Genomic DNA, 21,972 nt, shown 5'->3' with positions numbered 1-21,972 from the left:
TGTTGTAGAGTTAGAATTAATATCACTTCTAGATGGTATGTTTCTAGAAGAGCAGCTGACCAAGTTAGTTTGTTTCGTTCAGTTGGGCAATTAGTTAAAGTCTTGTAACCCACGCCCCTATATCTTATAAGTAGGAATCATGGGATAGGAGGATGGTCATCAGAATCAGTGCGCCTCATTTCGTGAAGGCTGATTCTGGTTTTCTATCTTGTATTTGGGATTGAGTGCGAGAGGTAAAGAGTGGCTGGGGATAGCTTGTATTCTCTAGAATCTTGTTAGCTTTCAGAGCATATGGGCTAGGTAGGATTCGGGTTCTCGTTGTAATTATCCTATGGTTGTTTCAAGATAGTGGATTGAGAGGCACCAAGCAGTCTGGATGTAGGTCTTGTTCCCAAGACCAAATCAGGATAAATTCTGTGTGTGTTCTTGTTGTTTTAGTTTTCTTATTTCTTGTGGTGTCGATATCACTTATGTTATCTAGTGTACGAGTGCCTAAGGAGAGCTATTGAGTTGAGAGAATCTGTGGAGTGTTGTGATCTACTCTAACAACGTGGTATCAAAGCCAAGAAGTCTTCTTCAGCGATCAAGATTTTCAAGAAACTCAAGGAATCTAACTCAAACACCAGAAAGCATCATGGCACCAACTGCCTCAAGATTTGACATCGATAAATTCGATGGATCCAATGATTTCGGCTTGTGGAGGGTAAAGATGGAAGCTCTTCTTTGCAGTCCAGACTTGAGGAAGCATCGGAACAAGAAGTCAAGACAGTAGACAAATCTACTAGGAAAGAAGCACCGATGGTGACTAAAGAACAAGAAAAGGCCCAAAAAGAAATCAACAAAAATGCTTACAGTATTCTAATCTTAAGCCTAGGAGATAAGGTACTTCGAGAGGTCTCAAAGTGGAAGACAGTGGCAGAAATTTGGAAGAAACTTGAAGATCTCTACCTCCAAAGGACATTGTCCAGTCGTCTCTTCTTAAAGGCCAGGTTTTTTAATTTCAAAATGCAAGAATCCCAGAAATTACATGATCATATAGATGATTTTAATAAGCTGTGCCTAGACTTAGAGAACATAGGAGTGAAATATGAAGAGGAGGATAAAGCTTTAGTCCTGTTATACTCTTTGCCTAAGTCCTATGAGAATTTTGTAGACGGAACATAACAGAGATAAGCTCACATTAGAAGATGTCATAGGTGCATTAAATTCTAAAGAACTTAGGTTCAAGATGAATGACAAATCTTGTCCTAGGGATGCCTTATCAGTTTGGTCAAGAAGCACTAAGAAAGATCATAAAAATAGGGGTAAATCAAGGTCAAAGTCTAGAAATGGGAAAGGCTCGATAAAATGTTATTATTGCTAGCAAGAAGGCCAAATTAAACGGCTTTGACCAAAGAGAAAGAAGGACTTAGCGGATAAAGAAAATTTAGGAGGAGGAGCCAACTATTGTAACTCCAATTATGATAGTTCGAAAGCCCTAATTGTAAGTGAACATCCTGGACTCTGGCTGCTCTTTTCACATGATCCCAAGAAAACAATGGTTGCAAAACTTTAAGGAAATCAATGGTGGAAAGGTCTTGTTTGGCAATGACCATGAGTGTAAGGTTCAAGGGATAGGAGATATTAGATTAAAGCTTCATGATGGCTTCTTAAGAACCCTCACATCAGTGAGGTATGTACCTGACTTGAAGAGAAACCTGATTTCTTTTGAAGAGCTAGATAGGAATAGTTTTAAGTTTAAAGGTGAGGGTGGATCTATCCAGATTTCAAAGGGGTCATTAATATGCATGAGGGTTGTTTTAAAGAATGGAATCTACCTATTGCAGGCCACCACTTTATGTGGTGAAGCTGCAGTTGTTAGCATTAATTTTAGGTCCAAAGCAAGTCTGTGCCATTTAAGAATGTCACATATAAGTGAGCAAGGGCTCAAGGAACTTGCAAACCAGGGTATTCTAGATTTAGGGCAGTCTCTAGAATTAAATAAATGTGAATCCTGCATTTGAGGTAAGGCAACCAAAGTAAAATTCAGCAAAACAGCAATCCATTCATCAAAAGCACCCCTAGATTACATACATTCAAACTTATGGGGTCCAGCCCAAATAGAAACCCATGGGGGCTCTCGATACTTCCTATCAATCATAGATGATTTCTCAAGAATGTTGTGGGTATATGTTCTAAAATCAAAAGATAACACTTTTGAAACATTTAGGACATAGAAGAGTATGGTAGAGAACCAAAAGGGCAGGTCGGTTAAGGTAATAAGAACTGATAATGGGTTGAAATTTTGTAATAGAGAGTTTGACTAAATGTGTAAAGATGGTGGCATCATTAGACACCTTACAACTCCCAATAATCTCAAGCAAAATGGGGTTGCCGAGAGGATGAATAAAACCCTCTTGGAAAGGGCTATGCATGTTGTTTCATGCACAATTACCCAAGACTTTTTGGAGGGAAGCGGTTGTTGCTGAAGCCCATGTCCTTAATAGAACACCCTGAAAGGCTATCAACCTACAAACCCCTTATGAAAAATGGACCGGTTATAAACCAAACTTAGCCCATCTTAGAGTATTCAGTTGCCTAGCCTATGCTCATGTAAAGCAAGGTAAACTAGAGCCTAGGGCTAAGAAATGCTTGTTTATTGGTTACCCATCAGGTGTTAAAGGTGTCATGAACCTAGGGTTCGTGATAGGTTAAAAGAGGAATTGGAGAAGAAAATCAGATTGAAGGAAGGGGGAAATCAGTAGAAAGTGGGAGAGATATTAAGAGAAAGAGAGGGAGAAATAGAAGAACAGAAGAGAGAGAGGAAGAAGAACGAAAGAGAAAGAATGGTAGAAGGAAGAAAATAGATTTCAATTCAATAATTTTCAGCATATCCAACAAACCAATAGCAGTAGCCTTATATAGGCATTACAAGCTAAATAACGGCCTAGCACATGCACCCCATGTGCTTCTAAAATATCTCCTAACTATTATTATAATACTATTACTATATTGCTCTTTACTTACTACTTGGGTCATGACAATTCCCCCCTCCTTGAGACAGTTCTTGTCCCCAAGAACTTACAACAATTTAGCTATTACTCCTCAACCAATACCAACTCTCTCTAGCTTGGTTGTTCCTTCCTTTATCATTCCCTTTCTAGGCCGTTTCTTCTTTATTCTTGGATACTGCTCGACTGAAATAGAAATGATAATCAGTGTAATCAAAGCTACATCTTCCTCCAAGGAGCGGCATACCATTTCCTGTGAGTTGTTGATAGCTACCAAATTAAGACAGCTTGTACCCATAGATTGAGGATCCAATATGATGCCAAATCCAGTCAATATATCCTCATCTAGTGCCTTCATTGAATTTAGCTGCTTCTGGTCACAGGCAACAGCTGAAACTTGCGGTCCTTCAGTCTTCAATTGATGCTGCTCCTCAACCTCAAAATTTACAGCAACATTGTGGCACATTTTAGGATCAGTTCTACACACCTTCACAACATTGGAAGATATTTCAGCTACATGCACTTTTCCTTCAAAAGGATTCATGGGCTCCTTTTGATTTGTTGTCCTATCAACCTGATCAATATAATTTTCCTTGAGATTATGCTTTTCACCACCAAAATTACTCTCAATATTGCAGCCATCTTTCTGGTCACTACTGCCTCCGTCAAAATGTTTCTTTTTCTGCCCAAAGTTTAAAGTAGGCAGTGAATCGATCGTTCGTAATCTTGTCTCCTCCTTCGGTTGCTCCACTCCAAGGAATTCTTCCTTGTTAAAACTTCCATGATAGTCATCAAAGTATTCGGCGGGAAAACTGTAATGATACTCCCTAGATAGTATCATTGCAAACTCTTGCAACTTTTCGCGAAACATTCGACCGAATTCCTTGCACTTTTCATCAAACCCACTACTGGTTCCTTTGTCCCCTCGGCTAGTCTCATTTTCAAACTTCTTTTCCCAAATTTGATGCTTCTGGTCAACTGAAAATGTAGCATTCTTTGGCTGCCATTGAAGCTCCATTCCAGCTGAAAATGAAGCATTCTTTTGCTTCAATTTAGGGCTCATTTGGTCCATGTATGCACTGCTCCCCTTGGCTGCCTTTGTTTCCCTTTGCTCACAGCCTCTCCTAGCTTCATGAGTAGGACACCCCACTGAAAATGCAACACTGGTCCACTGCAATGGAGGCTGCTCTCTTCCTTGAAAATTAACCACTGAAAATGCAACATCATTCGGTTGCAATTGCGACCCCTTTTGTTTCAGGTGTGCCCTGCTTCCCTTAGCTGATTTTTCACAGTCAGCATACTTTGAAGACCACATACTGCTTTTCTTCAAACAAGTTAACCCAAAATTCAAAGCCAAAATTAACCTCTGTTTCCCTTTGCTCACAATCTAGAATTTCGATTGGAATCCACCGCCTTCAAAAATCCACTCCCAACTGCTCGAAACTTTGCTCAGCTTCTCCACTTGCAGCTGATTCTTAATCAACAGCCTTCCTTGCTCACTGAAGGCACTGTCGGACACCACCGTCTCTAACTCTCTACTGCCGCTGCTCGCAATTGCTGCAGATTCAACAATTGCTTGGCCTCAAATCCGCTTCAGCTTATGGCCAGTGATGCATCAAGCTTACTTCCCTCAGTTATGCTCTGAGTTGGCTTTCCAGAATGGTCGGAATCTCCTTCCGATCAAGGAGGAAAGCACGGTTCACCAACATGGTTCAGAAGGCAACCCCAAACCGTAGCACACACAGTGCCTTCCGATCAAAGAGGCAACACCCGCAAAACTCCAGTCGAAATTCCAATTAAAACCGCCGCACCTTTTCTTTCGGCCTTAGCTATCCGCCTTCCTCTTCAAAACTCAGACAAGAGTCTAGAATTCCCAGCGATAACCGCCTCACATCAACATCGGAAATCACTAGATCCTGCTTTCCCCTTCGATTCCAATTAATAGTTACCGAAATTATTGGCCGAGAGTCACTCACCTGTTGCGCCTTCCAATTCTGAACTGAGGGTGCTCGTTTGCTTGGAGATTAACACCTCCCCACGCCAGCTACTGCCCAATCACCGACCATTGAAAATGGCCGCGACACCCACTGCACCACCGTGAGGAACCCGCTGCACAATCGCCAGACCTACTGCAATTAATTCGGCTACAACACCCACTCCCTTACCTGCTCAGACCGCGATCACTTGGAACTCCTGCACCAGTCGCGACCTCTTGGCCATTAGCGTCGACCTCTGGTCACCTCCTCTATCACGATCGAATATGAGAATCACTAGCCAGATACCGTCCTTCGACTCAACCATCCGAGTCTTAGCCGAAGTCACTCCTCCTTCAGATCCAAGCCGACACTCACCTCCTCGTGCATCGGAATCAATTCCAAGATTAAGGGACGTCTTCGTCTTCGTCTTCAAAAATCGAACGATAGTGTCTCTGATCTGCAACCGCATCCAAAAGTAGTAGCCCCAACCCAATCGGAATTCGTCTGACTAGCTCGCCACTGAAATTCACCTTCAACTGGAATCAAATCCACAGTCAAGGATTGACTGCTCTGATACCATTTGTCATGAACCTAGGGTTCGTGATAGGTTAAAAGAGGAATTGGAGAAGAAAATCAGATTGAAGGAAGAGGGAAATCAGTAGAGAGTGGGAGAGATATTAAGAGAAAGAGAGGGAGAAATAGAAGAACAGAAGAGAGAGAGGAAGAAGAACGAGAGAGAAAGAATGGTAGAAGGAAGAAAATAGATTTCAATTCAATAATTTTCAGCATATCCAACAAACCAATAGCAGTAGCCTTATATAGGCATTACAAGCTAAATAACGGCCTAGCACATGCACCCCATGTGCTTCTAAAATATCTCCTAACTATTATTATAATACTATTACTATATTGCCCTTTACTTACTACTTGGGTCATGACAAAAGGTTATAAGCTATGGAACTTAGAAATGCCTGTTTATTGGTTACCTATCAGGTGTTAAAGGTTACAAGCTATGGAACTTAGAATCAGATGGACCAAGGACCATAGTTACTAGAGATGTAACATTTGATGAAGAATCTACCATAAAATCAGAAACTCATGAATCCCAACCTAATCAGGAAGAACCTGGAGAATCAATTCAGGTGGAGATTCCTGATGCAATCCAAAAACTGACTCATCTTGTCTCAAAATCCGAGCATGAAATCCCTGATCCTGAACCTCTAAGTAACCATGACCGAGATCAAGGATCTTCTCAAATGGAAGAGGAAGAAGGTGTCAATGACGCAGATTCAAACCTGAGAGATCTCCCTAATCCTAATAAGTATAACGTGGCAAGAGATAGGCAGCCTAGATCCCGTAGACCTCCCCAAAGGTATGGTTTCTCAGACCTGGTAGCTTATAAATTCAATAGTGCAGTAGAATCCATAAGAGAGGAGCCCCTTACCTATGAAGAGGCAATGGCCTCAGAGGATGCAAATTAGTGGCTGGAAGCCATGCAATCTGAAATTGCATCTCTTAAGAAGAATCACACCTGGGAATTTGTTGAAAAACCAAGAGGACAACGTGTGGTAGGCTGCAAATGGTTATATAAAATTAAAGGAGGAGCAAGAGAGAATTCTAAGCCTAGGTTTTAAGGCAAGGCTGGTGGCTAAGGGTTTCACTCAAGTGCCGGGAGTTGATTTCAATGAAGTGTTATCTCCGGTTGTGAGACACACTTCCATAAGAATTCTCTTAGCCATCATTGCTCAATTAGACTTATATCTTGAGCAAATGGATGTAACAACTGCCTTTCTTCATGGGGACTAGAGGAGAGGATTTTGACAGATCAACCGAAAGGTTTTGAAGCTAAGGAAGAGGTGGAGAAAGTATGCTTGCTTAGAAAGTCCTTGTATGGACTTAAGGAGTCCCCAAGGTAATGGTACCGAAATTTTGATTAGGTCATGCTTGGCCAAGGGTATTTTAGATGCTCCTATGATTGTTGTATCTATTTTAAACATATCTCTTCTAGTATTTCCATATATTTACTGTTCTATGTAGATGACATGCTTATTGCAAGTCAGTCCACACAAGAAATCCAGCTCCTCAAGGAAAAACTAAGGGCTGAATTCGAAATGAAGGAGCTAGGGGAAGGTAGAAAAATTCTAGGGATGGAAATCTCAAGAGATAAGCATCATAGAAAGATATATCTTTCTCAGAAATCCTACTTAGCAAAGTTGTTAATTAGATTCGGAATGGCTGAGGCAAAGGCAGTCAGTCTGCCATTTGTTGCTCACTTCAAGTTATCTTTAGACCAGTCCCCAAAAGATGAAGAAGAGAAAAGGGAAATGGATTATATCCCTCATTCAAGTGCAGTAGGCAGCATCATGTATAGCATGGTGTGCACCCGACCCGACTTGGCTCATGGAATGAGTGTTATAAGTCGGTTTATGGCAAATCCAGGAAAAGCCCACTGGATGGCAGTAAAATGGATGTTCAGATACATTAAAAGGTCTATAAACAATGCTTTATCCTATGGTGGAGCTAAATTAGGAGAGGACGCTAGCATCTTAGGATACTCGGATGCTGACTATCACTTCTAGAAGGTATGTTTCTAGAAGGGTAGCTGACCAAGTTAGTTTGTTTCGGTCAATTGGGCAGTTAGTTAAAGTCTTGTAACCCGCGTCCCTATATCTTATAAGTAGGGATCGTGGGATAGGAGGATGGTCATCAGAATCAATGCGCCTCATTTCGTAAAGGTTGATTCTAGTTTTCTATCTTGTATTTGGGATTAAATGCGAGAGACAGAGAGTGGCTGGGGATAGCTTGTATTCTTTAGAATCCTGTTAGCTTTCAGAGCATATGGGCTAGGTAGGATTCAGGTTCTCGTTGTAATCATCCTATGGTTGTTTCAAGATAGTGGATTGAGAGGTGCCAAGCAATCTGGATGTAGGTCTTGTTCCCAAGACCAAACCAAGATAAATTCTGTGTGTTCTTGCTATTTTAGTTTTCTTATTTCTTGTGGTGTCGATATCGCTTATGTTATCTGGTGTACGAGTGCCTAAGGAGAGCTATTTGAGTTGAGAGAATCTGTGGAGTGTTGTGATCTACTCTAACACCTCTTACTATGCCCACAAAGATCTTCAAGATGATAGAGACCATCTTTTACCCTAGCACGCCCAATATGACACGACAGTTAGCATCATGGGTCAACTTTTTAATAGAAATCAAGTTTGTGCAAAGTTTAGGGACATGTAAGACATCTTTTGGAGTTAGATTTCTGTCAATGAGAATGTTCCCTTGACCTGCCGCAATTGTTAAAGATCCATCAGCTAACACAATTTTCTTAGTACTAGGACATGGTTTATAGGATAAAAATTGAGTAGAAAAAGGTGTAATATGGCCGGTTGCCCCGAAGCCAAGGACCCAAGAATGTTCAAGAGCTATGTCTGAAGCAGTGTTATTAAAGGCTCAAGGCACACTAAGGCGCAAAAGAGTGTTGGAGCCTGAGGCGCAAAAGAGTGTTGGAGCCTGAGGCGCAAGGCGAGGCGCACGCCTGATAGAACTAGGCGCATGCTTACTAAAAATAAAAATATATATATATATATCCTACTTGAAAAATAAGGTATAAAATAAGTCATAACTCCTAATAACATATTTACAAGTATGTTATCAAGAAAATTAAAAAATTCAACATATACTAATGAATAGTAAAAAATGCCAAAAGATGTAATCTAAAAGTCTTTAAGTCAACTTAAATTAAATCTTAAAAAAATTTATAAGTCTTAGATCTTAAAAAAATTTATAAGTCTTAATCTTAATCAAGATTAACTAATTATGCATTTTAAATAATCTAAAAATCATCTTTATCATCAAGATCAAACATTTTTATATCTTCATCATTAGAAGCATCATCTCTAATATCTTCTTCCACATTATCTACTCCTTTTGTTGGATGATTTCTATGGTTTAGAAGTCTGATGATAGTTTCATACATTTTTTTCGTAGGTAATATACTCGACTTGAATTTGCATCTTTCTTTGTATAATGAAAACTCAATCTCCGCGATGTCTATAAATATTGATCACGCCAATAGAATGTTGATCATTGGATATTGAGTGTAGTTTGACTTTCTAATACTGGAATAATATAAATTTAAGATAATCGAGACTTGAACAGCTTTAACAAAACATTGTTGAAGTAAATGAAACACAATCAAGGAAGATGAAAAACTAAGGAAAAGCCACTATTTAACTTGGGCCTATGAAAATATAATTTCCTTTTTCCCTTTTTGTCCACTTCTTGCATTTGGAGATCATAGGTGATATATAAAAGCCTAAGAAAGATGGTTGCAAGTATGGGGGTGTTGTTTTGGTAACTTAATGTTGCATTTTGTTATTGCATGCCTTGAATTTGTTCAATTCTCCCTATCCATCGTCATCTAGTTCAAATTCAATTGCAGTATTTGAAGTAGTAGCCTTTTTACTTATTGTCAAATTTGTAGTTGAAGCAATAAATTTAAACCCTAAATAGTAAAAAATTAAATAAACTAAAAGCATTGAAATAAAAACCTTAAAAAACAGCCAAAAAGTCCAAGGCACGCCTTTTCGTCTGCGCCCACCTGGAAAGCTTTCAGGCGCCCAAGGTACGCCTTGATGTGCCTTATGCCTAGGCGCGCCTTTAATAACACTGGTCTAAAGAATGTAAATTAAATGAGGTAGAAGTTATACTTGTGATAGCTAAGTTGGATGAACTTGTGCTTGCACCCGATCCTTTTTCGAGAGATCCCAGCAAGCTCCTTAGCTTCTCTATTTCATCCTTATTTAGTTCCATTGGATCAGCCTGGTCTGCAGCCTCACCATCTGCACTTTGTTGGTTGCTTACTACATAAACCTGCCCCTTTGATTGCCCTCCTTTAGCTGGCTTACCATGAAGTTTTCAGCATCTATCAATCATATGCCTAGGCTTCTTACAGTAGGTACACCATAGGTTATCCTTATTGGTGGTTTTAGCTAGATCTGAAGTCTTTCTTTCCACCCTTGCCAATTTCTCCTAACCAAGACCCTTTAGAGTCAATAAGGCTGAGTTTTCCATAGGTTATACCTCCAGTATTACTCCTCTTCTACCTTCCTCAGCCCTGACTATTAAAAATGCCTCATTTAACGAAGGCAACTCAGACTTACCAAGGATTTAGATCCTCACTGCATCATATTCTACATTAAGGCCTACAAGGAAGTCATAATTCTCTCCTTTTCCACAAACTTCTTTTGAATGGCAGCATCTTCACTACACTTCATTTGAATGCACTGATAGTCATCCAACTCTTGCCACAAGATTTGTAATAAATTTGTATACTCAGTTATAGACCAAGTCCCCTGTTTAGTGCCTGCCACTTTAGTCCTAATTTCATAAATTTGGACATCATCATTTACCTTAGAATAGATGATCTTCACAGATTCCCAGATCTCCTTAGCAGTGGAAAGAAACATCACTATGTCATTGATTTTTGGAATCATCGAGTTCCAAAGCCAAGACATTACCAGTGAGTCCTCATCATCCCACGAGGCATATGCCAAATCATCCTTCTTTAGTCCAATTCCAAGCAAATGACTTAGCTTTTCCTTGCCTTTAAGGAATGTCCTAATCAACTGAGACCACTTGAGATAATTTTTACCATTCAATCTATATGTAGCTTGTATATTCTGCAACTCCGCACCAATGATTCCTCCGGTGACACCACCGCTACTGGAACTACCCGAGAAAGAAACCTCATTGGTACTCCCAGATTCAAAGGTTTCGATCATGGCTCTAGGTTATGAGATTAGATTGGAATGAAGGATAAAGGAGATTTCGTCTTTCAAATAACCAAGAAAGGATGAACTTGAATCAAAGAGAATTCTGATTTCAAGCAGTCGGAAAAAAAAAAAAAAAACAATTGGATCGAGTTATGGCTCTAATACCATGTTAAAAGAAAGAACCAAACAGAATTCCAATCTATATTCTATAATCGTAGAGTACGACATTTATACAAGTCAAGTAAGTAACCTTAATAAGCAGCTTTCTAATGAGAGAGCTTCCTAAAGTACCTTAGGAAATACGTACAATAAAGAAATATCTTAAAAGATAAAATACAAGGAAACAAATCAGAATAATAAGCAACATGTAATCAGTAGGAAAGCAAGACACGATACACTTAGGAAAGAATCCACCATAGGAAAGAACAATCCATTCGTTGACTTCTAACAGTTTTATCTCACCTTAGATTTAATTGATGTTATCTTGCCAAATCACCCTATCAAACAATTAGACATTAAAATGTGCTCACCCTTGGTTGCCATCTTTCATACTGAATACTCAATTCTTTCCCAATTGTTTCAAGTGCTTTCTGAGGGGCCATAGAAAATGGATCTACAGAAAGAGAGAAATTAAAGAATAATAAAAGTGTAAGTTTATTACTTTTCTTTAACAGAGGTAACAAATTCTGTCAATAGAGATCATTCAGTGGCAGTCCAAAATTAAGGAGACAGGCAATCAAAAAATAATTATACAAATAAGAATAAAAGCATTCAATACTAAAGAAGAATAAAGAAAAGATGCAAAAACAAAGAACAAATAAATTTTCATAGCATAACACATGACTCGGGTACAACCAGCCAATATGAGCACATAACATTTTCAACTTTTTCTAATAAGAAAAATGCATTAAGAACAAACTACCATAGAAGGATGAGACATGTACAAAAGAGAACAAACTAACTTATAACAAAGCATTATCAACAAAACCAAAGAAAGAACAAAAAATGACCAAGAGTCCTCTGACCAAGAGTCCTCCCTAAACAACCTGTAAAGGGATGTGTTTCCTTAAGTGACGCCATTAACCATCAATCCCGTGAGAAGGTCTTGTCACGATCCAAGGGTAATTAGAAGGGCAATAATGTAATTAGTTACCTTAGTTTGTTAGGAGCTATTTCTCTTATTCTGTTACAGCACATGAGGCTGTTATTCTAGATGTTTCTTTCAGTTGTATAGCCTATAAATAGGCTCAAATATGTAGAGAAGAGTATGCTTGAATTGATAAACAAAGATCTTAATTCTCTCTCTACAAATTTCTCTCCAATCTCCCTCTCATTTCTCTCTTGTTTCTCCCCCCTTTCTCTCAATATCTCTCCCTCAATTCTATATGTTATCTTCCCCCATTTCTGTCCAAATTCCCCTCTAAACATTATGTTCTTAATCCTAAGCCTCTCGGATCCTTCCGAATTCCAATCTAATCCTAGTTAAACCCTAGGTTCATGACAAATGGTATCAGAGCAGTCCATCATTGGCTGTGGTTTTGATTCGAGTTGAAGACCGGTGATTAAGGCCCAGATCGAGGAGGCTGGAAGCGATTCTATTGATTCTGACAAGACAGAGTCACATAGCATATCAAGGCGAATAGTGGCAGTTGTTCCCTAGAGGCTGGATCCAAGTCACTACATAAAAGGCAACTCAGCCTAGACAATTCCAGTGGCATTGTGAATTCAACGGAATCGAACCAAAAGATTTACGGCCGTAGAATCCATTGCAACTGGCTCTTCCAAAAGCCGATGCAGATTCGGCAGATTTGAAACCAAAGTTTGGAGGCTAAACTGAGCCTGTGATCCACGACCATTGAATCTCGAAATTGATTCTGACGCACGAGGAAGGGAGAGCTGGCTCGGATCTAAAGGAGAACTAGGGGATTGGCTCGTGGTTAAGACTCCAATAATCTTGTCCGGAATCAAAGATGAGCAAGCCAGGAGGATTTGCGACTAGAGCGAACGAATGGTACGGGAGATCCGCTTAAGTTGGCGACGCGGACAGCACCAAAGGCAACGCGAACTGAGGAGCATTCACAATTGGTGTGGGAGTCCGTCGAAGGTGGTGACACAGACAGCTAAGGGGGTCGCGACTAGAGTGATCAACTAGTGTGGGAGATCCGCCGAAGTTGGTAACGCGAATAGACAGGGAAGCTTCCGACTAGTGCGTTGCTAGTGTTGCCGCTTGATAGGTCGGCGATTAGGCAGAACAAGTCTGGCAACTCTGGTGACCTAGAAGGTGGTTGATGTTTGGAGATATTAATCTCCAACAGTGATTTACAAAAGTGATCCAGCAACAAATTCGGAATGGACAAGGCAAGATTCGGAATGGACAAGGCAAGATGTTGACAAACAGTAGCAAATTTTAACAAGTCTTGCTCAGAATTGACGTGCTAAGGAAGGTCAGACAGATTCCGGCTTGAATCCGACAAATTGTATCGACTACATCAAAGTCGATCAGCATGTGCAATTGAGGACGAAGCAAAAATTTGATTCCGACACGCGGAGATTGAGCTTGGGCTGATAGCTGGGGCCAAACATGGAAGGCAAATTAAATTCGAGCCCAGCCGATTCCAGTGGTGAAGCTGGCAGTCAATGTTCGAATTTCTACAGGCGTAACAATAGTTGACTCAGTTGTGAAATCCGGTAATCTTGCGAAGTGGAAGTGCGAAGTAGATTCCAGTGAACTCCAACAATTCCAACAGATCCGAGTTGAAGGCTGGGGCAATCAATTTCAATGATTAGAAGTCCAACGACTAATAGCAGCGAATCAGTTAAGTGGATTCCACAAGAGGTGATTCCAATCGAATTCTAGGCTGTGAGTCAAGGGAAACAAAGGTTAATTTCGACTTTGAATTTTGGTTAACTTGTTTGAAGAAGAGTGATATGTATAGAACCCCTATCCCTTGGTCTTCCAAGTGTCATGTTCGTGAGATGTCGGCCATGGGGAGCAGGGCACACATGAAACAAATGGGGTCTTAATTGCAGCCGAAGGATGCTACATTTTTAGTGGGATGTCCTGCTTGTGAAGTCTTGGGAACCTCAATGACAGCAAAAGAATGCTGCATTTTTAGCTAGAAACAACATAAATCATGAGCAGTTTAGCCAGAAAAATCAAGTATGGGGAAAGTTGGATAATGAGTCCAGTTGAGTTGACAAGGAAACAAGCAGTGGGATACGTGGAATGTGCAAGGAATTCGGCCGTATGTTGCATGAGCAGTTGTAGAAGTTTGCGATCATATTGATTAAGAATTATCGCTACAGTTTCCCCGTCGAATTTTTCGATGATTATTGCGAAAGTCTTAACAAAGAAGACTTCCTTAAAATGGAGCGGTCGAAAATGGTGTACCCTGATTTAGGCAACGAAATTGATAAGGAAAGTGACTGTAATGACAGTGCCGCTAGCAACAGCAGCAATTCTGGGGGTTTGGTCCAGGGGGTGTGGGTAAAAGGAGAATTAAAGGAACACACTGATTCCTTTGGAAAATAAGTTCTCGATGGTGATGTTTTTGGGGTTCTACAACAAAATCAGTCCAACTTTAAGGAAGAAGGAGAAGAGGAAGAAGAGGAGGTGGAAGAAGAGAGTGAGGAAAAGGAATTGGAGGATGGCATTCAATCAATTCGCAGCCTCTCAAGCACTCTTACTAGTGTTGAGACACTTGATGCTATTGATCTCTGGAAGCAGTAGAAGAAAGAGCCAAAAAAGCCTTTTCACCAAGTACTTGAGGGAAAGGAACAAGGGATGGCACCGGACACACAAGATAAGACAACGGTAACATTGCAGCCAGAAAAGTTGGAGGTAATGCACAGAATTTTGCCTGCAAAGAGGTTTGAAATTCTTCCCATGATTGAAAAGAATAGAGTGGTAGGACTGACAGCTCATACGGAACCATTTTTAATGGCAATAAGGAAGAGGGGGATGGTTGAAGACGGTGTTGCAACAAGTCATAATGTTGTTACTGTTGAGAGAAAAGAAAAGAGGAAAAAGCCTAGAAGGATAAAGAAGGAAAGAAGCATTAAACTGATAGAGAAAGTTGGGATTGGATGAATAAGAACGACTAACGTAATAAGTTTTTTGGGGACAAGAAACCTTTTAAGGATAGGGGATTGTCACGATCCAAGGGTAATTAGAAGGGCAATAATGTAATTAGATACCTTAGTTTGTTAGGAGCTATTTTTGTTATTCTGTTACAGCACATGGGGTTGTTATTCTAGATGTTTCTTTCAGTTGTATAGCCTATAAATAGGCTCAAGTATGTAGAGAAGAGTATGCTTGAATTGATAAACAAAGATCTTAATTCTCTCTACAAATTTCTCTCCAATCTCCCTCTCGTTTCTCTCTTGTTTCTCCCCCTTTTTCTTAATATCTCTCCCTCAATTCTACATGTTATCTTCCCCCATTTCTATCCAAATTCCCCTCTAAACATTCTGTTCTTAATCCTAAGCCTCTCAGATCCTTCTAAATTCCAATCAAATCCTAGCTAAACCCTAGGTTCATGACAGGTCTCAAATTCATTCGTGCCAAACAAGCCACGTGAAGCAAAAAGGCATAAGATTCTAATGCCAAGCCAATATCTTATTCAGACAAAATGACTTCCATTGACCCATGAATTCAATAACTTAGCTAGTATAACCAAATGTATTTCTGAGATAGAGAAGAAAAAACTCCAAAAATCATGGGAAATAGAACAACTAAATGATCCACCCACTCTTTATCACCAATGGAACCAAGAGAATGTCATCCATAATAAAATGTCCACCCTAGTAGGAAGTTTAAACCTCCACAAGGACTTCCAAGGGAAATACACTATACATTTACCATAAAGGGTCGTGTAAAATGAGTGAATAAAAAAGGTACCATCACTTGATGGACGCTAAACCCTTCTATCCTTGCCTCACCCCCACACTCTAGTATCCATCTATCCAAGATAAACCCATCTATCCTTGCCTTGTCAAGATGTCAAACAATCAGTTACATAATTAACTTTCGAGTCTTTAAGGTTATACATCTAATGGCAGACCAAATTACATTTTCCAACCAGAAAGAGAGACCCTCTGTAACAAAGATTTTCTTGTCACTCAACACTAAATAAGGAATGGAGCCTCTCATAAAGCAGAATGTGGCCACACCAAAATTGAACCCTAACACCACTATCAATCCCAAAGGAAACCAAATTAGAGAAAGTGCCCCTAATATTCCTAGTACCCTTCCAAATGCCCACTATGTGAGGTTAGGTGTACCCACAAGGCAAGGCCCAACAACCAATGACCCTCATGAATGTCATACTCCTCCATGATAACCTTCCTCCAAATTCCATCCCTACCTCCACAGGCTTCCATTACCATGTCGAAGAAGATATCAGTTGAAGGCTCTCAAATTCCAATCACCTAAACTCCCCGAAGGCATAGGAAGACATGTCTTCTTTCAACTTACTAGATAATACTTTAACTAATCACAAGCACTGCAAAGAAAATCTCTTTTAAGCTTTTCCCAGCAATTAGTTATAGCAAACAACATCATGATAGAAGTGGGAATACTAGCAAGAGGTTTTTAATAAAAGTGAATCTGCCTTCATTTAGATAGATATTGATGTTTCTAGGAAGATGTTTCTATGAAGCAACCCGAGATTCACATCTGTAAATCATCCCCTCCCACATGGATTTAGATGAAAACAAACTCTACCTTGCAACCTAAAACATCAGCTAAAAAATGGTTACCAAGACAACTCCTACAGGAACGGTATCATTTTTAGAGAGAGGGTGTTTGTATCATATTCTAATGTTTATGCTTCTTGAGTCTGCAACAAATATCTTCCAAATTTTCTGAACATACAGCCAAGGTAAAGATCTTTATTTTTTTCCAACTTCACAACAAAGATAAATATCCAATTTCTCCCATAAATTATTTTTATCAAAATTTGACAGTTTTCTGTAAATTTCACCAGATTATTTCAGATAATTTCTTTCAACTTCCAACCAAACTAACAGATATGTTAAATTCGAATTCCTTCCAGATTCCAGAAGTTTCCAAATATTCCAATATTTCTTATTGGCCAAACTAGAAAAACTGAAATTTGGCAAAATGGTTACAAGACAACTTTCAAAGAATTCACAGGGAAAGTTATATAATGATAGAAATGAACAGGAGCAGTTTTCTGATGAAAACTTAGCAGCAAGTACTTATAAAAATAAAAATATTTATACTGAGCAAAGCAATAAATAAAACTTGGCAATCTTTCCCTTAGCAAAGGCAATCAGTTAATTTACCAGTTATCACTAATAAATTCTATCCTCTTGGATTTAGTCTGATGCATGAAAAGAATGATGAATGATTAATCAATCAGTAGCAAGAAAGCTAACCCTACAATATCAAGTCATAAGACCATATAAAAACACATACAGAAAGAGAATAAGAAAGACTAAGCACTATGGTGATTGTACCTATCCAGCACTCCATTCTGGCACAAGGAGATATCTTAATTACATCAGGAGGGTCAACACTGATGTTTAAACACAGAACAAGAGCAACACATCCTGTCTTCATCTGCATAAAAATTCAGGGTTATGCAAAAACAGATGTGTAAGCATGGACAGTCTGCAAGAGTTATTCGAACCATTAACTGGCATTATCAATAAGATAAAATAAGATTCAATAATTCAAATTAAATTATTTTCATACAGACATTAGAATGCACTCTGGGCACGACCACTGAGCAATAAAAGAAAACTACAGGGCAAGAGACAACTTCCAGCTGAAAACTTTTCCAGTTAAATTTAAAAGGGTAAGGTATGATGATATCACAAGCCTTATTCCCACTAAGTGGGCCAGCTACATAAATAAAAACAGGCTTGAACCCTAGATAAAACAGCAAAAAAAACAAAGGGAATAGCGAGAATAAGATGTCACCTGCCTACCTCAAAATTTCCTACTAATTTTATCCATTCCAACAGTTTCACTTGATTATCTAACTAGTCATTTTTTGAAAGAATCCGCACTGCTTTAACAATTTTGTTGGCACTTATTGAAGCAACTGCCACTGTTACAAAGTAGTTAGTAAAGCAAAGAAAAGTGATCGTGAATGTACAATTTTCTGGCTATAATCACATAACTTCAGTAATAATCATTAGCCTGTTTAAGAAATTCTGGAATAAGCAATGAAATAAGCATGTTTTTGGAATGCATTCAATTACTACCTGACCTAATAATTTGAATAATTGATTTTTCATATGTTTTGACAGAATAAGTTTCTACTACAAACATTATTTGGCATTACTTGGAATCCCACAAGTTCCTAGAATCCAAAAGACACTTTCTGTCATTTTGTGTATAACAGAAATCCAATACTGACTACTTATCTTTAAGGACTATGACAGTAGCTCATAAAGACATAAAAACCATTTAGAAAGGATGGAAAACAGGGGCATACATGACTTGCAAGTCCTAATAAGAGGAGAGACAGGAGAATTTGGAGGGGGGGGATCTTAACGTTTCAACTTCATCCATTTCCAAGCCCAAGATCAGAATCATTTTACAGGCAATGCAAAGTTTGCAGCATAAAGTGTTAGTCGTGTCACCAATACTTACTGGTGACTAACTGAATGCCAGATTCTCATAATAATTTTTCATAGGCGTTCATAAAAATATTTGCAAGTGAATAATAATTATATATTAGCTTTTCATAATTGAGAATTTGTACACTTCTCAAAAAATAAATAAATAAATTTCTTTTATCATCTATTTACTACTAGAAGAGAAAAATTAAAATAATAAATGAATTGGCTGTGAAAAGGTATTGGTCAATATGAAATTTCAGCTTAAGTAATGAGATGTTAGTCCTGTAACAATTTAAACCCACACTTCATGCTCCTAGAACATGAAACTAAGGGGAAAACCTTTGCAACCAAGGTGAGCCAAGAAGCAAAGTGAAAGTGATGTTCCATTGTTACCAATTGATATTTCCATTGAGCTGCCTGTGATTTGGTGTTTTGTTTTCTTTTTGCTGAAAAGCTTGCCTGTTGTTCACAGGGTCTGCCCCCTTGTGGCAATTCTTTTTGATTCATCTCTGTCACATTCCTAGGGTTACCTAGGGTTGTGATTGGAATTAGGGGAAGAAATCAGAATTGAAGGACGGAGAGAAGTCAACAGAAAAGGGAGGGAGAATTACAGAGAACCAAGAGAGGGATAGAGAGAATTAGAAAGGAAGGAATTCCATTTCATTTCACACATGATGCCATCCTCTTACAAGTAGCCTTTTTATAGGCCTAGCTAGTTGCTAACTGATTTCTTAACAGCACCCATGTGCTCCTAACAACTTGCAAAATATCTCCTAACAAACTATTAGAACCCTATTACAATATTGTCCCTTTATTGCTCCTAGGGTCACGACAATTCCCCTCTCCTTGAGAGGTTTCTTGTCCCAAAGAAACTTATTACCTCTTAGCCACTATTTCTTCATCCACTTCCCATTCTCACTGTCTGTTTAATCTCTTTTCCTCTCTTTCTCCTTCTAGGCTCCTTCCTTTTTGCTGTTATGTTCCTTCTCTTTTGTGTTTCCGTTTCTTTTCTCCAAAAGACTATGATTTGTTGCAACATGTAATTCAGCCATCCACTCATTCCCTGTTGCTATCAAAATTAATTCCAATTAACCTGTCATACCTCCCATCATATCATCTCCAATAGTAGAGAGGAATTCAAATTGCTCTGCAGCCCAAAACCTGATTCGATGTTGTCGCTGTCCCAGGGAATATGAACAAGCAAAACTGCAAGGTCTCGTTTCCCTCAACAAAAAATTCCTCCACCATCTTCACAACCTCTTCTCCTTCCTCTTCTTCAGTAGAGATCTCCTCAAGTGGAGTATCTTTTTCTTCCTGATTGTTGGTGTACACCAAAGGCTCACCTTCAGCAGATTTTTCCTCCAATGGTAATGCAATAGCTTCTTCAACAATTACCATTCCTCTTATTATTCTGAATTGCTTGATCCAATTCACGTTTTTCCTCATTCTTTGCAACTACCATTCCTATTCTTAGGACCTCATCAGCCTCATACTTCTCATCAGTTGCATGGACATGATCAGTGTTGTTAAAGGCGCGCCTAGGCGCAAGGCCCCTCAAGGCGCCTTGCCATGCCCAGGCGAGGCGAGATCTAGCCAGGCGTGCCTAGGCCCTTCAGGCACACATCCATCAAGCGCAACTAATTTTTCAGCACGTTTTATTTTTTAAACATTCTTCTTCTTCTTCCGCTGCTGCTAAGATCTAGCCAGGCACGCCTAGGCCCTTCAGGCACACATCCATCAAGCGCATCCGCTGCCGCTAAACTACTACTACTTCTTCTTCTTCTTCTTCTTCCTCTACTTCTTCTTCTTCTACTTCTACTTCTTCTTCTTCTACTTCTACTTCTTCTTCTTCTTCTTCCTCTTCCTCTTCCTCTTCTTCTTCCTCTTCTTCCTCTTCTTCTTCTTCTTCCGCTGCACCATCAAGCGCATCCGCTGCTGCTAAACTTCTTCTTCTTCTTCTTCTTCCTAAACTTCTTCTTCTTCTTCTTCTTCTTCCTAAACTTCACTTCTTCTTCTTCTACTTCTTCCTAAACTTCTTCTTCTTCTTCTACTTCTTCTTCTTCTTCTTCCTAAACTTCTTCTTCTTCTACTACTTCTTCTTCTACTTCTACTTCTTCTTCTTCCTAAACTTCTTCTTCTTCTTCTACTTCTTCTTCTTCTTCTTCCTAAACTTCTTCTTCTTCTTCCTAAACTTCTACTTCTTCTTCTACTTCTTCTTCTTCTTCTTCTTCTTCTTCTTCCTAAACTTCTTCTTCTTCTTCTACTTCTTCTTCTTCTTCTTCCTAAACTTCTTCTTCTTCTTCTTCTTCTTACTACGCTGCTGCTGCTACTGCTAGCCTGCTTCTTTTTCTTCTTCTTCTTCTTCTTCTTCTTCTTCTTCTTCTTCTTCTTATTTTCCTCTGCTTCTTCTTCTCCTTTCTTACGCTGTTGCTACTTCTTCTCTTCTTCTTCTTCTCTTCCTCTTGTTCTTCTTCTTCTTCTTTAGTTCTTTTTTTTTTTTTTTTTTATTTGTTGATGCCTGCTGCTGCTTCTTCTTGAAGTATGTTTATGTCATGAAGTATGTTTATGTTGTGATTTATTTAATATATGTTGAATTCTTGAATTTTTTGATAACATAAATGTTGATATGTGATTAGGATCTATTTAATGACTTATTATTCAATTAAGAAGTATTTTTTCTTTCTTCTTAGTCAGCATGCGCCTTGCACCTGCCAGGCGCGCCCCTCGTCTTGCGCCTTGCGCCTCAGGCTCCAGGACCCTTTGCGCCTTAGTGTGCCTCGGGCCTTTAATAACACTGGACATGATCTTCCTCTTCCAATGCCACTTCATCAGCTTCTTATGCTACTTGATTGGCAGTCTTAGAAGCTCCTTCAATCTATTGGCTACTCTAAGGGTAACCGTTAGGCGACAACCCCTACTTTCTATAAATGGCTTCCAACACCAACTCTTGCAGCCTAGTCTTCTCAGTTGCTTGTTGCACCGTGGCTGGAAACATCATTCTCACCATAAGTCTCAACATATCATTGAGAACATTAATGAATCAAGATAAAAAATAAGACTCGATCAAAGTTGGATGGGAATTGAGCACAAGTGGTTTCAATTTCTCAAACCTAACCAGGTACTCCATAACTGAGCCCTCTTGTTTCAGCTTGTTGAGCTCCTCTTTGTAACTCTCATCTCCGATCTGATTGAAGGAAGCAAAGTATTCCTTAGAAAAATATTCAATCGGAATACTAACCTGAAATTTATATAAAAATAGAATCAAAAAATCGTCCAACTTTCTGCTGACGTCCTCAAGGTAACACTCAACTGTTGGCTCCACCTCGCCCTCAGTATCTCAGTTCTAATCTATTCTGAGACAACTGGAGTCTAATTTGGGTTTATATCAGGAATCTCCACCTGAACTACTTCTCTAGATTCTTCTTGATCAGGCTAAGGCTCATGGCTCCCTAGTTTTATGGTAGACTCCTCATCAAATGTAACATCCCTAGAAACTATAGTCCTTGGTCCATCTGATTCTAAGTGCCATAGTTTGTAGCCTTTTAACACCTGATGGGTAACAAATGAACAGGCATTTCCTTGCCCTTGGTTCTAGTTTGCCTTGCTTTACATGAGCATAGGCTAGGCAACCGACTCTAA

The 21,972-nt window shown here is 39.3% G+C and overlaps 1 protein-coding gene across 1 annotated transcript in view; it reads right to left on the bottom strand.

The window, feature by feature from the left end:
* The window catches only part of LOC127789244 (regulatory-associated protein of TOR 1-like), a 92,680-nt gene that overhangs the window by 55,742 nt on the left and 14,966 nt on the right, over positions 1-21,972 (bottom strand). The window contains exons 2-3 of the mRNA XM_052318083.1: positions 17,221-17,323; positions 11,268-11,350 (exon numbers count right to left, since the gene is read on the bottom strand). Of these exons, the coding sequence (XP_052174043.1) occupies positions 11,268-11,350; positions 17,221-17,323 (186 nt within the window). The remainder of the gene's footprint in view (positions 1-11,267; positions 11,351-17,220; positions 17,324-21,972) is intronic.

The sequence above is a fragment of the Diospyros lotus genome, chromosome 13 (genome assembly GCF_014633365.1).
Source record: "Diospyros lotus cultivar Yz01 chromosome 13, ASM1463336v1, whole genome shotgun sequence".
NCBI classification, from domain to species: Eukaryota; Viridiplantae; Streptophyta; class Magnoliopsida; order Ericales; family Ebenaceae; genus Diospyros; species Diospyros lotus.
Note: the sequence above shows the minus strand (reverse complement) of the source record. Positions and strands in the feature narration are given on the sequence as shown.